The sequence below is a fragment of the Vigna unguiculata genome, chromosome 3 (assembly GCF_037176805.1).
Source record: "Vigna unguiculata cultivar grain cowpea cultivar isolate G323 ecotype 2 chromosome 3, ASM3717680v1, whole genome shotgun sequence".
Taxonomy (NCBI): domain Eukaryota; kingdom Viridiplantae; phylum Streptophyta; class Magnoliopsida; order Fabales; family Fabaceae; genus Vigna; species Vigna unguiculata.
In genome coordinates, this window is record NC_140794.1 from 46744264 (window position 1) to 46758703 (window position 14440).

General features: G+C 34.6%; 1 protein-coding gene across 1 annotated transcript; it reads left to right on the plus strand.

Moving 5' to 3' along the window:
• Positions 1-9175, plus strand: LOC114176432 (oligopeptide transporter 7-like). The gene is made up of 6 exons (XM_028061475.2): positions 1-156; positions 276-861; positions 6691-7260; positions 7345-7603; positions 7800-7982; positions 8291-9175. The coding sequence occupies exons 1-6, from the start codon at positions 123-125 to the stop codon at positions 8903-8905; spliced, it is 2247 nt and encodes a 748-aa protein (XP_027917276.2). The 5' UTR covers positions 1-122; the 3' UTR covers positions 8906-9175.
• The last annotated feature ends 5265 nt before the right edge of the window (positions 9176-14440 follow it).

The following is a 14440-nucleotide window of genomic DNA, read 5'->3' on the forward strand; positions in this document are numbered from 1 at the left end:
AATTACCTTTTATTTATATTTTAATTTTTTTTATTGTTATAAAAAAAAGTGGAGACGAAAATGTGAATCATGTGACGTGCGCGCGATTTAGCTTAAACGAATGAGAAACATACCCCAGCAACATGGCTAATGATCCTGAAATTAATGCCCCTCTAAGTTCGTTTTCTCTAATTCTTCAAACGTACTTTTTCGTTATTTCTTCATTAAGAGATCCAAACAACCGATTAGTTATCGCTTTCCCTTCTAATTCTTATATTCTTTGACTCACTTTTCAGTTAAAAGGCCTCATCAGAACAATGACGCCATCTCCGAGGCGGAGAACTCGCCGGCCGTCGAGAATTCTCCGGTAGAGCAGGTGGCGCTAACGGTTGCGGTGACCGACGATCCGTCGCTTCCTTCCTTCACTTTCCGGACATGGATTTTGGGAACCCTGGCGTGCGTGCTTCTCTCCTTCCTAAACCAGTTTTTCGGGTTCCGGAGAGAGCCACTGTCTGTGACGGCGATTTCGGCGCAGATAGCGGTGGTGCCGGCGGGACACCTGATGGCGGCGGCGGTGACAAAGCGCGTGTTCATGAAGGGGACGAAGTGGGAGTTCACACTGAACCCAGGGAAGTTCAACGTGAAGGAGCACGTGCTTATCACTATCTTCGCAAGTTCGGGAGCCGCTAGCGTCTACGCCATTCATTTCGTTAGCGCTGTTAAAGTGTTCTACCGTAAGGAGTTAACGGTTTTAGCGGCGTTACTGGTGGTTATAACGTCGCAGGTTTTGGGCTTTGGTTGGGCCGGTATATTCCGACGCTACCTCGTGGAGCCCGCTACTATGTGGTGGCCTCAGAACCTTGTGCAGGTCTCGCTCTTCAGGTACCGTACTCATTACTTCATTTTCAACTTAATGTTACTGCATAATGCATAATCTAATAGAATTAACAAAAACATTGCTAAGAATTATATTTTAAGTTTAATTTAACTTTATCACTTTTTATATATTTCACAAAAATAGAAGTGAACATTAATAAATTAATAAATGATCTGATCGTGACTTAAATGAAATAATAAACCAATATATATTTAATTTTTCTTAAAATAGAATCTAATTCATAATTTTTATATTATATTAAAAATAGATTTAAATCAAATTCAACGTATTTTAAATTCACCTTCATTCATTCCTAATAATGGAAGACTTTTCATAAAGGCTGATGCCCTTGTCTGATAACAAATCCTAAGAACCCACCTAATTGTATTAAGAACAGTCTCTGCGATACGCGCCAATACTGAAAGTGGTACAAAATCGCCTGAAGTGGAATTAATATTAACAATCTATTTTAAGTAAAGTTTGTAGAGGTTTTTAACAATTATTTTTAACAATCTATTAACAATTTTTTTCATTGAAGTAAAACAGTTTTCACGGTTCTGATAGTTTAAAATTTTCTGTCAACTTTTTTTATTATTGTCCACCTAAAAACTTCTACATTGATATTAATAGCAAAAACAATTCTGATTAATATTGATTGAAAGTTTAAAGTTAACATTATAAAATATTTTTGATAAACTATTGATAAAAAATGATAATTTTTCTATGATAAAAAAATGTTACAAATTTTGACAAAAAAAATCAGGATAAATATCAATTGAAGAAAATTTAATTCACATCCCTAATAAACATTGATAATATTATATAAGAAATAATAATAATAAAAAAAAGTCCTAACAACTTAAATCACAAAATAATTCTTATTAAATTAACATCAGTAAAAAACCTTGAGTGACATCATGCATAAAAAAATAACAATGTCGGTTCAAAAACAAAATGAAACACAGAAAGAAAAATAGTAAGAACAAAATATGAATTTGAAAATATAAAAATTTTCAGATTCTTACGATGAAATTTAAAACTTTTTAATTTTAAACGATCCAGTTATTTTAGTAAAATTATAAAATTTCAATCCTTTTTAAAAAAATTTATTCGGAAAACATAGTTTATCATTACTAAATTTGATCTAATCACTGATTTTTTTTTCTTTTTATTCTTTTCTCTAATCTCCTAAACCAAACGGACAAACACATGGTTTGAAAAATACTTCACTTTCTATTTGGATAATTGATACGTTAATCTAGTTATTGAACAACCAAATATTTATTTTAGTTTCTAAAAATGGAAAAAGGCACTGCCATTATGAACTCTTTGAAAAAGAAAAAGTAAAAAACAAGAACAAACAAGAAGAATAAAAGAAAAAAAAATTGGCCATTAGATCAAAATTTAAAAAATCAACGGTAAAGAAGACACTTCTTCGCCACAGCTACTTTCTCCATTTACCTACTGGTATTTATTTATTTGTTTATATCCATCCCATAGATTATCATCTTTATATATTTTTTTTCTTTAGGATGTGTTTGTTTCTTAAGATAGTTTGTATATAAAAAAAAAAGTGTTATAAATTATATGTTTAATTAGTAAGATGGTAGCGGATGGTAGCAGATGTGTCAGTTTGGTATACGCTTTTAAAATAATGTCAATTGAGTCTCGATTTTTGAAATGTTTCAATTAGGTTCTTTTCAGAACAAAATTATTAACGCCGTTATTATGTATTGATATTTATATTAAAATGTAATGGTAAAAGTTATGAATAAAGTTAATGACGTTAATAATTTTTTTATGGAAAAGACCTAATTAAGATACCTGTTTAAAAATTGGGATTCGATTGACACATTTTTAAAAGTGGATACCAAAATTACATATTTAAACTATAGTGAGTATATCAGACTAATTAAACCTAACTTATATTATACTTAAATTTATAATAAATATTTTTCTCAAATGTAAACTGTATTTTCTATTTATAACGATCAATTTAGACAGTGAAGTACGATTTTTTAACTATAGATGATTTTAAATAATTTTAAATATATTTTAGTCTTTGCTAATATAACTTTATTTATTTTTAGTTCCTGTAAATATTTTTTATTTTAAACTTCTATCAGTTTTTTAATATTTGTCAGTCATTACCGTGAGTTATAATTAGTTTAATGTTAAAAGAGTTAAATAATTAAGATATCAAAGAATTTTTCAGGTAGTTGAATTTTTTAAAATACTTATATTTCATTTTTTATGCAGGAAAGTAAAATAAATTAAACTACTAGATTAAAAAGAATCCTTTAATCAACACAAACAATTCGCATTTGTAATAGTAGTAATAATAAACATCTTAATAAATATGAAAATTAGTAAACATAAATACAATAAAAAAAATTATGAAATAGTTATATAACTTGTAAAAAAATTCACTAAATGAGTCTGGAAAATAAAGTAAGTCATTCCTTATGGATTCATTCTCCAATATTATTGTGATAATATGAGTATGTATGTACTCAGTGTAACGTCCCATTTAATTATTAAGCGAAATTAAAAGAAACGTCACATACATAGTACAATCGCACAGATCTGAGGTCTCAGACACAACCCCTACAATTCTATGCACACCACGGTACCAAAGAAAACTGGATAAAAGTCTAACAGGAGGAAATAGAGTATTAAGGAGTCAAGCAATACATGGGCCCTAGCCTTAACAAAACCCAAAAGAAACATGAAGTCCAGCTCAAAGACTATGCAGCGGGGTCATCTCTCCTCTGCTGACCACGAATGCCTCTCGCGTTTGCTCCCATCAATAAATTGATGATCATTGCAAGAGTAGAAGAATAACATACAGAGCAAATAAACAAGCAAAGGGTAAGCTAGTGCCAAAACCAGTTCATCACAGTAATCATATACATATTCACAGTCCATTTCACTTACATCACACAAGCATGTTAAGACCCTCCAAACAATACACTAAGACTCGACTCATCCGGATACATATAACTTAGTCGGATTCAGCGGATGCTTGCACTTGTGGTGGATACCTCTGCTCACCCCCGAGCTATGTGTTACAAATATTACAATGAATCAATTTCCCTCACCACAAGGTTAGCCCTTAATGAATTTCAGGCCTCCTACTACACTCACCACAGGAGTTAGTCCGCTCTAAGTGAGACTAACTGACTCCTTAGAGTGTCAGGATGCGATCCTTATCTTGAATCCTTACCAAGTTATATAGATGGGACACCACCATGAACACCCATTAACAGGGGCCATGGAATTACATACCGACCACTGAAGCACGACCCTAAAGTCCCACCTAGAGACTTCAAGGAATTATGTACTGACCCCATACCAAATATATACAAACAGCCAAGTAATAGATATAGATATCATGCATAGAAACCTCATACCAACTTCCGTAACCAACCCTCATTTATCACAGGTTGAATCAACGCCAACTCGTTATTCCCAACCATGCATAAAGTACTTCCTCTCATACCAATATCATGCCACCGAATTACCAACCATCAAGGTCCATTGTTGCTCATGCCAAATTCGTGACCACACACATATATACATATATATACCTCCAACCCCTCATGTACAATCCATATAAAGATCAAGCCAAGCTCACAATTCCCCACATATAATCCTTTCCCAATCATGCATAATCATTCCCATTAAGCCCTCATTCAGTAACTCAAACAAGCATAAGCTAAACATCCAAACATAGAGGGAAAATCAACTCGGGACGCATCCTCGCCCAGCTCTTCGCTCAGGCTGGAGGGTCTCGCTCAAGCGAGAAGGACTCTCGCTTAGGCGAGATCCCCTTCGCCTAGGCGAGACATCTGCTCACTCAAAACGAGTTTTGGTCGCTTGAGCGACAACTCGCTTGAGCGACAACTCGCGCAGAAAGCCCTGGGCGAGCCTCTGCTAATCTCGCCTAGGCGAGACAAGCTCGCTTAGGCGAGATTATCAGTGCTCGCCACTGTTCACGCCTGCATCACACATAAACATACACCAAATAGGAAAAACCAGCCAGTCCAAGCATCCATGACAATATATCAAACTCAAAAATCATGAAACTAAAACGGTACAAATCACAATCACACTAGACAAGGGGGTTCTAGCTTCCCTTACCTGGAATATGCTAGTACAGGAACTCAACCGCAAACACGAACACCACGGCTCTAGGGGTATGCTTATGAACTGGAAAACAATTGAGCAGATTACAAGATAAGCTCACTACAGAATCCTAGCTGAAAACAAATATGAAGAAACACAGAAGGGAGTACGAGCACGAGTTGAAATGGACTTACGAGAAGCGGAAAAACTGGTTCGAGCTCACTTGATGCGAAAAGGTAGCTGAACCCTAGCAGAGCTCTCTCTCTCGGAATAGAAGGAGTGACGGCTGATTTTGTGAAGAGTGAGGGTGAGTATGTTAGGACAGATTAGGGTTTAGTTTTATCACTTGGGCCAGCCCTAGACCCAATTACAAGGGGAGGCCTTTACTTTAGGGTCAGAAATGAATAAACGATTTTTATGGGCCTTACACCCGGTACTCTCCATAACTCTTATTAGCTCTATCAAATAGCTTGAACTAAACACTTATTCTTCAGTTTTGAAGAACACACTTCACATTATCACACATAAAACATAATCCCAGGATGTTCTCCAAACCTACCAGAAAGATGTACAAAATCTCTCGTTACTTAAGTTATTAAATATCATAACTACTGTTTTCTAAATCCACTTTGATAGCAAAAGCCCCTTTGCTTTTGAATTTGCTAGCCTCTTGAGCCAAGATGGCTTTGTCAAGGGTTTCCTTCTTGGACTATTATACTCTCAAATTTTCAATCAATATTAAAAAAAAAACTATAATTTACTTATATCCTTATAATGTATTTTTCATATATAATTTTGAAGATTTTAAGATAATTTATTTTCTAATATATCATAAATACATTTTACCTTAAAAAAATAATAAATATGTTTTATACTTTTAAGAATTACTAATGATATAATATGTTAAAATTATAATATATAACATTGATTGTTATTCTTTTTTTTATACACTTTAAACTGATAGAACTTAATTTTATTTATCATACATTAATATATTTGTTCATTATTCTTTATTTATAAATTTACAAAAATATATAACTATATATAAAGTAAAATCTACATACAATTATTTTTTGATGATATTTTATAGATAAAAAATTAAAATATAAAATTATTTTTCATGGTATATTAAAAATAAATAAACAATTATATATGATCATCTTATTTATAAAATACTGAATATATTACTTAACTGAATTATGCACTTAGAATAACTTTTTACACAACTTATTTAAACTTGTGAAATTCTTATTTATTTCCATATGCCTCTTAGCGAAATTCATTAAAGTAGTTTTTTTATAATCAAAATTATTATCACAAACTTTTTTATGCTAATTTTATTGAATAAAATACTTAATTAAGTTGTTTATTCAGCCACACCCCTAAAAAGTTTTCCAAAATCCTTGTTGCTACTAATGAGAAGTTCTTGTAAATTTAAGTTTTGTTTTTATCTTGTGCTTCAGCATGTTAAGTGATAACATGCAGTAACTAGTTTCTATGAGTCTACCTCATTTTTATATAGACTTCGAGTCACCTAGCAGGTCCTTGTAGCTGCTGCTTGAGCTTAAGCTTTCTACCATTTGATGTAATCTTGATTTAGATAATGGTGTCAAATTATGAAGAAGAACAACTATATGAATATGACTATATCAATTCCAGGTTGCGTAATAATATTACAACTCATGCATGCATTCAATTTATTTCAGGGCGCTGCATGAGAAAGAGGAGAGAAAAAAGGGAGGGTTAACTCGGAATCAGTTTTTCCTCACAGCATTTCTTTGCAGTTTTGCGTATTATGTTTTTCCTGGTTACTTGTTCCCTATGTTAACATCGATTTCGTGGATTTGCTGGATGTTTCCCTCGTCCGTGATAGCACACCAGTTAGGTTCAGGCTTGCATGGTCTTGGAGTTGGTGCTGTTGGTTTTGACTGGTCAAGTATATGTTCATATCTTGGTAGCCCATTGGCCAGTCCATGGTTTGCTACGGCTAATGTTGCTGCTGGTTTTGCCATTTTCGTATATGTCATCGTGCCCATTGCTTATTCCACAAACCTTTACAACGCAAGAAGATTCCCCATATTTTCCGATGACCTATTCATGTCCAGTGGTCAAAAGTACAACATCTCAGCTATAATAGACTCCAACTTTCACCTTGACATGGAGGCTTATGAGCGTGAGGGTCCTCTTTATCTCAGCACCATGTTTGCCATGTCCTATGGCATTGGTTTTGCTTGTCTTTCTGCAACTCTCGTTCATGTCACACTCTTCCATGGGAGGTATAATAATCAATCAAGCAAGCTATTTCTAGTTTCCATTGAAAGTTTTAATGTGTCGCTGTAGTTGAATTGTTGTCACTGCAGTGAAATGTTGCGACTGAGTAAGTCTGCATTCCAAGAGAATAAGATAGACATACACACGAAGATCATGAGAAAGAACTACAAACAAGTTCCTGAATGGTGGTTTCTTTGCATTCTTCTGTTCAACATTGTGGCAACTGTATCTGTATGTGAATATTTCAACAATGAACTCCAACTACCATGGTGGGGTGTGGTGTTAGCCTGTGTTGTTGCCATGTCATTTACTCTTCCCATTGGAGTAATTAGAGCCACAACAAATCAGGTACACAAGTAAATAAAATTCTTGGTAATGGTAAAATTTGTGTACAACATTAAATTGATGCCACACCCAATTGTATACTTTTTCTCTGCTTCAAGTTTAACTGTTGTATTGGTGTGACTGAATTAAATAGTTTGATTTTTCTTCCTTCGTTATCAATCATATGGGCTAAGAAAAACTAATTTTCCTTGTGGTGAAGGCACCAGCTTTGAATATAATAACAGAGTACATAATTGGCTACGTCTACCCAGGATATCCTGTTGCCAGCATGTTGTTTAAAGTGTATGGTAATGTGAGCATGAAGCAAGCGATTTTCTTCTTACAAGATTTTAAGCTTGGCCATTACATGAAGATCCCTCCTAGAGAAATGTTCTTGGCACAGGTTTGCCCACTTACTCCTCCCTTATCAAAAACAGAGAAAAAACAAACAGAAGTTATTGTTTTTAAGATTAATTATGGTTTTTGTTCTTAATGCGACTATGATTTTCGGTTTTACTTCAAACTTTGATTCTATTCGATCCTCTTAAGTCCTAATACTCAAAAAACGTATAGATATAATCATAACAATTTTGACAGTGAAAGGATACATAACGGTTTCAGTATTCAGTTTACAAGATGAAGTTTTCTTCAAATTTAACTTATTAGCAAATTATGAATCATAAGAATCCCCTTAATTACTTGCTTCTGTAGGTACTGGGCACCTTAATATCCGCAGTGGTGCATTTACTAACAGCATGGTGGCTGATGAACACTGTTCCAAACATATGCGAACGAGAATTGCTTCCAGCAGGAAGTCCTTGGACTTGTCCCAGTGATCATGTGTTCTATGACGCATCTGTGATATGGGGTTTGATAGGGCCTCGTAGAATTTTCGGAGACCTTGGACACTACTCGGCTATTAACTGGTTTTTCTTGGCTGGAGCAATAGCTCCTTTCTTAGTTTGGGTAGCACACAAGGCCTTGCCTCAAAAACAATGGATCAGGCTCATCACTGTGCCAGTGCTCTTGGGTGCACTAGCTGACATGCCTCCAGCCACAGCAGTAAACTACAGCAGTTGGGTTCTTGTCGGGTTTGTGTCAGGGTTTGTTGTGTACCGTTACCATCGTGGTTGGTGGAGCCGACACAACTATGTCTTGTCTGGGGCACTTGATGCTGGTTTGGCCTTCATGGGGGTTTTGCTCTACTTGTGTTTGGGGATGGAACGTATCAGCATAAACTGGTGGGGCAGTGATTCAGATAGGTGCCCCTTAGCTTCATGTCCAACTGCTCCAGGTGTTGAATCTAAAGGGTGTCCTATTTACTGAGCTTGTGCATGATAAAATGGTGTTCAACTGTTATCGGAGCCATGGTTCTGATTTGCAGTTGAGAGTGCCTTGTTGCAAACTGCAAGCATGTTGCTGCAGTTTCTGTGGACTACAATTTAAAGCCATGGACTTGTATAGTAATGGCAAAGATATTTATAAATGCTGCTGTGATTCTTTCTTCTGTGACTGTAGAGGTTGTGTAAATTTTATGAAATAATGGATTTATTTATGATTGATGATGTAAATTTTATAAAAATATTTAAAGAATAATTATGATATATTATTTTAAAGAATATGTACCATATATTTACTCACGCGAGTAATAATGTTTAAATTCCAGTTAACATAATGTTTGATTTAATAATATTTGCTAATAGAATATTTGACATATCTTAACACCTCACTCAAGTTTGTGCATGAATATCACACGTTCCCAACTTGAATAGAGATTCATTAAACACTTTGCTTGACACTCTTTTACTGAGAAACACTTTCATGATTAGTTTCAACTACATTAGTATTATCAGAGATAGGATCAGAAGGTATCTCTGAAGAGTCGAGCCGAACCTATGGAGAAGATTGAGCCAATTGGTTAGGATCAGAAGACACTGTATTATCCAAAGGAGAAGTTTCCATATTTAGGATTGATTCACTTCCTATAGAATGATCCTCACACGATAATTTATCTTTACAGTATAATTTTATATCTGGTATATCAAACATACTAACATCATGATTATGCACTTCACTTTCATTACCGCCCTGAAATGTAGAATTAACATAAAAAAAATTATACTCGTTAAATGTCACATCCATAGAGATATAAAATTTCTTTGATGGTGGATGGTAAACACAATAGCCTTTCTGAGTTGATCCATACCCAACAAAAACACATTTTAAAGCTCGTTCTTCAAGATTTGTATGTTGATGTGGGTGTAAGTGAGCATATATAACACATCTAAAAATATGAGGTGGTAAAGAAACTATGGAAGGAAGGATACAATGATCAGACAACACATCTAAAGGCCTTCGAAGGTTAAGCACACTAGAAGGTGTTTGATTAATCAAATAAATTACAGAACTCACAACCTCACCCTATAAATGATATGAGACATTACCATATATCTAGTGATCCTGTAACCTCTAATAATGGGTTGGATAAAATAAGTCAACATAAGAATGTGATTTGGTTAACTTGCTGACAAAGAGAAGATTACAGTTCAATGTAGGAACAAATAAAACATCAGGAATTGATAAAGAAGGTGAAAGGGATATAGTACCTACACCTTCAATAGGAGATGATACCTCATTGGCATTAATAATAGCAATTTTAGAACAATTAAGGGAAAAATAGTAAATTTATTTGGACAAGATTAAGAACAGAGTTAGAAAAAACCTAGATTCAACACCCTTTAGATTCAACACCTGAATCAATTATCCAATCACTACCCCCGAGTTATTTGAGTGAGTTAGAAAAAACCTAGATCACTAAATTCCTCTTCCAACATGATCTTTCGTTGGTCATGATACTTCGTCGATCACAATATCTCCGTAACTTCATGTGTTGCATTCAAATTGAAGGAAACAAAGAAAAACACAAGGTGAGGATCCACCATTTTCAATTGTCCTTGTTATATGAACGAAGTCAACCTTGAATTCTGTGATTCTTCTTTCTTTTTGTTAGTTGTGTTCGATTTTGAGTATAAGAATGATGGGTAAAGGGGGTGAATGTTAGGAACAAGACAATAAAGGAAAGAATAAAGGAGAGAAAAATAGACACAGAGAATTTAACGTGGTTCGGCGTACAATGTGTATGCCTACGTCCACGACTACACTAGGAAGTATTTGTATTTCTGGTGTATCTTAAAGCTTTACATAGAGTCTCTTATATAGTAAAATAGAAAATCACATCTCACTATTCTAAGCGATGTGGGACTAAATCAAGCACCATAATACTAATAGTGAAGTTGGTGGATGTAATAAGGAGAAAAAGATATTTGTTTTTGTATATTTATTTTCGTCATTCGTGCATAATGAAATATGTTGGTATTCTGAATAAAAGATTAATGGTGGGAAAAAAGCTTTTATTGAAGGCCAATCCAGATATGATAAGTAAGGTGTAACACCCCATTTAATTAATAGCGTAATTAAAAGAAGCGTCATGCTTTAATAATATCCTAACGCACTCCCGGAGTTTAAAAGCAATTCCATACAACCACCAGAACGTAAAACGGTGCCAAGAGAAACAATTACAAATATTCTACAGTAAACCGAATGCAAATATAAAGGACAATGCTACATGGGCCGTGGCCCTAAAAGGAAGACCATATATCAGGATCCAGCCCAGGCGGCTATGCAGCGGAGTCACCGTTCCCCTGTTGACCGCGAGAACCTCTCGCTTCTGCTCACACCAATAAATTGATGATTATCGCAAAGGAGAAGTACCACACACAAGATAATCAAACAAGCAAAGGGTAAGCTAGAGCCAAAAACCTTTCCATCAGAGAGATCAGATACATATTCGTAGTCTATTATACATACGTCACACAAGCATGTTACGACCTTCCAAATAATACACTAAGACTCGACTCGACTCATCCGGATACATATAACTTGGTCAGATTCAGCGGATGTTTGCACTTGTGGTGGATACCTCTGCTCACCCCCAAGCTATGTGTTACAAGTGTTGCAATGAATCAATTTTCCCTCACCACAAGGTTAGCCCTTAATGAATTTCAGGCCTCCTGCTACTCTCACCACAGGAGTCAGTCCGCTCTAGGTGAGACTAACTGACTCCTTAGAGCGTCAGGATGCAACCTTACCTTGAATCCTTACCTAGTTATACAGATGGGACACCACCATGGACACCCACTAACGGGGGCCATGGGATTACGTCCCGACCACTAAAGTACGACCCTAAGAATCTCACCTAGAGATCCCAAGGAATTACGCACTGACACGGACCAACATTCTTAATCAATCAAACGGATTCAACAAGCATACACACATATATACATATACATCACATACAGTTTCTCATAATTCACCTCTTTCGTATTCCCAGCCAAACCATACCAACTCATTATTCTCGAACCATGAATATAGAACTCCGTTTCATATCATTATCATGCCATATTGATACCAACTATTTTATGTCTCATGTTGAACTCATACCAAACTCATCATTCCGATTCCATGAATCATCTCATACATATATCATACTCACATCATGTTAAAACTCATAAATCACAACTCATACACCATCCCATCCATAAAGGTCATTCAGTTCATATTCTTAAAGGTAATACCCATACAAGCATATTGTCAACATGGAAATCAAGGAAAACATCAAGGCCAACCACCTTCTCGCCCAGCTTCTCGCTCAGGCCGAAGGGTCTTGCCCAGGCGAGGAGGACCCTCGCTCAGGCGAGCTCACTTCGCCTAAGTGAGAGCTCGACTTCCAGTACAGTGGCCTTGCACGCGTTCTCGCTCAGGCGAGACGTTCGCTCGCCCAAAAATGCAGTGGGTCGTCTGGGCGACCATTCGTGGAAAATAACTTAGGCGAGCCTCTGTTAATCTCGCCTAGGTGAGACCAGCTCGCTTGGGCGAGTTTATCAGTGCTCGCCATTGTTTCCATCTGCAGCAGACACATAAGCATACCCCAAACAACGATCCCACCATATCATACATCCATAACAGTAGGCAACACACAATCAATCACGAACAACATAGAATAACAGACTTCGCACCAAATAAACATGAGGGGTTGTAGCTTCCCTTACCTAGAAAACAAGCTAGCAGTTGGTTCCTTGGGTACAAACAATGAACGCACAACTCCTAGAGTGGATTAGCGAGCTGGAAAACAGTGAAACTAGATCAAAACGAGCTCACCCCGACTGACCCTAGTTGGAACCACGAAGAAGGAACTAAATGGAACTAAGGTACGAGTTAGAACAGACTTACGTGAAGTGGAGGTCTGGTTGGAGTTCACTTGGAGGGGTTGACGGCTAACCCTAGCAGAGCTCTGAAATGGAAAGGGAGGCAATGTTTAGGTTCAGATTGCAAAGTGAGGCTGAAAGGGAAACCCTAACAGCTTTAGTGCCTTTACACCCTATGGGTCAGCCTTTAAGCCCAACAGATTAAGATCAACCCTTAAACATTAAAGCAGAAAATTAAAACTGAACCTTACATAAAGAGTACGAGTACACGTATGAAAATAAGCAGAAAGCAAAAGAGGTGCTTTTGTACAATTTTGTATAAAGACCTGACATGCAATTCTTATGTATTATCCGTGTCATTATAATTAAATGTTTTCTTTTATATAAATATTTGAAAATTTTGTTAGGCTTTGTGACTTTTTTTGACTGTATTTAAAATTCTTTTAGGCTCTGGGTCTCGCTTATCAGCAACTGAGCATGTTTACTGTAGCTATAAATCATCTGGAAGATTGATCCTTGTTTTTTCTTCATCCGACAGTCTTATGGAAGTGCGATTGAGTTGGATGATATCGTGGTTTTTGCTTTGAAAATGAAAATATCTCTATCACTCTTGGTTCATTTTAAAATATGTGAATCATCGAAAGAATTTGTTCTGCAGCAGTTGTGACATTTTTAACATTGTAGCATTGTCCAGATGATCAAGGTAATTGAAGGTGAAACGTGTACAGGAGAAGATAATACTTTCAAAACAGAGATCAAAAGACACAACTTGACATGAACATATTTTTATTAGAATAAATTGAAAAGATTAAATACATTGAATATTAGATATGTAAATAAATTATTCATTACAAAATTGGGTGGGTACAGGAGTAATTTTCATCTCATTTTTTATAATTTTAATTATAAATTTTAAGAAAATATTAAATCTATAGATATGATATTATTTTATTATAATTATTAATTTTTATAAAATTATATATGAAGTAAAAATGTGGATGAATAATATATATTATTCATGGATTTAGTATAGTTTTTTTAAATTTTTTAAATAAATTTTTATGATAACAAGTAATAGATAAATGTTAAAATGTCAGTATAATTGAAATATAGGTATATAAATTTATATAAAAAATGAAATATTTTTTATATTTTTATATTTATTATTATTATTCAGTACTCAAAATAGTATTACTATTTTATTATTTATATTTTGATATGATTTAGTTACTTTTGAATACAATAATTATTTTTCAAATTAAACTATAATTATGTATAAAATATTTTAATATGTAAATTTACAAATAAGTTATGTGACAAAATTGAATAATGCATAAGATAATTATGATATTTTATTATTTTTTAAATGTTATGTCACGCCTAAAAATGTTATATATTTTAATTATATAATGTAAAAATATGATGAGTTGAATTATATACATATTATTGATGATTGAATTACAACAATAAGACATAACACGATAACATGTGTTACTATTGTAATTGTTGATTGACAAACAATTATATGTGTATGAGAGTACATTGTTTCCAAAAGCATGACATTTTCTCTTTATAGGGTTTATATGGTTAAAAGTAG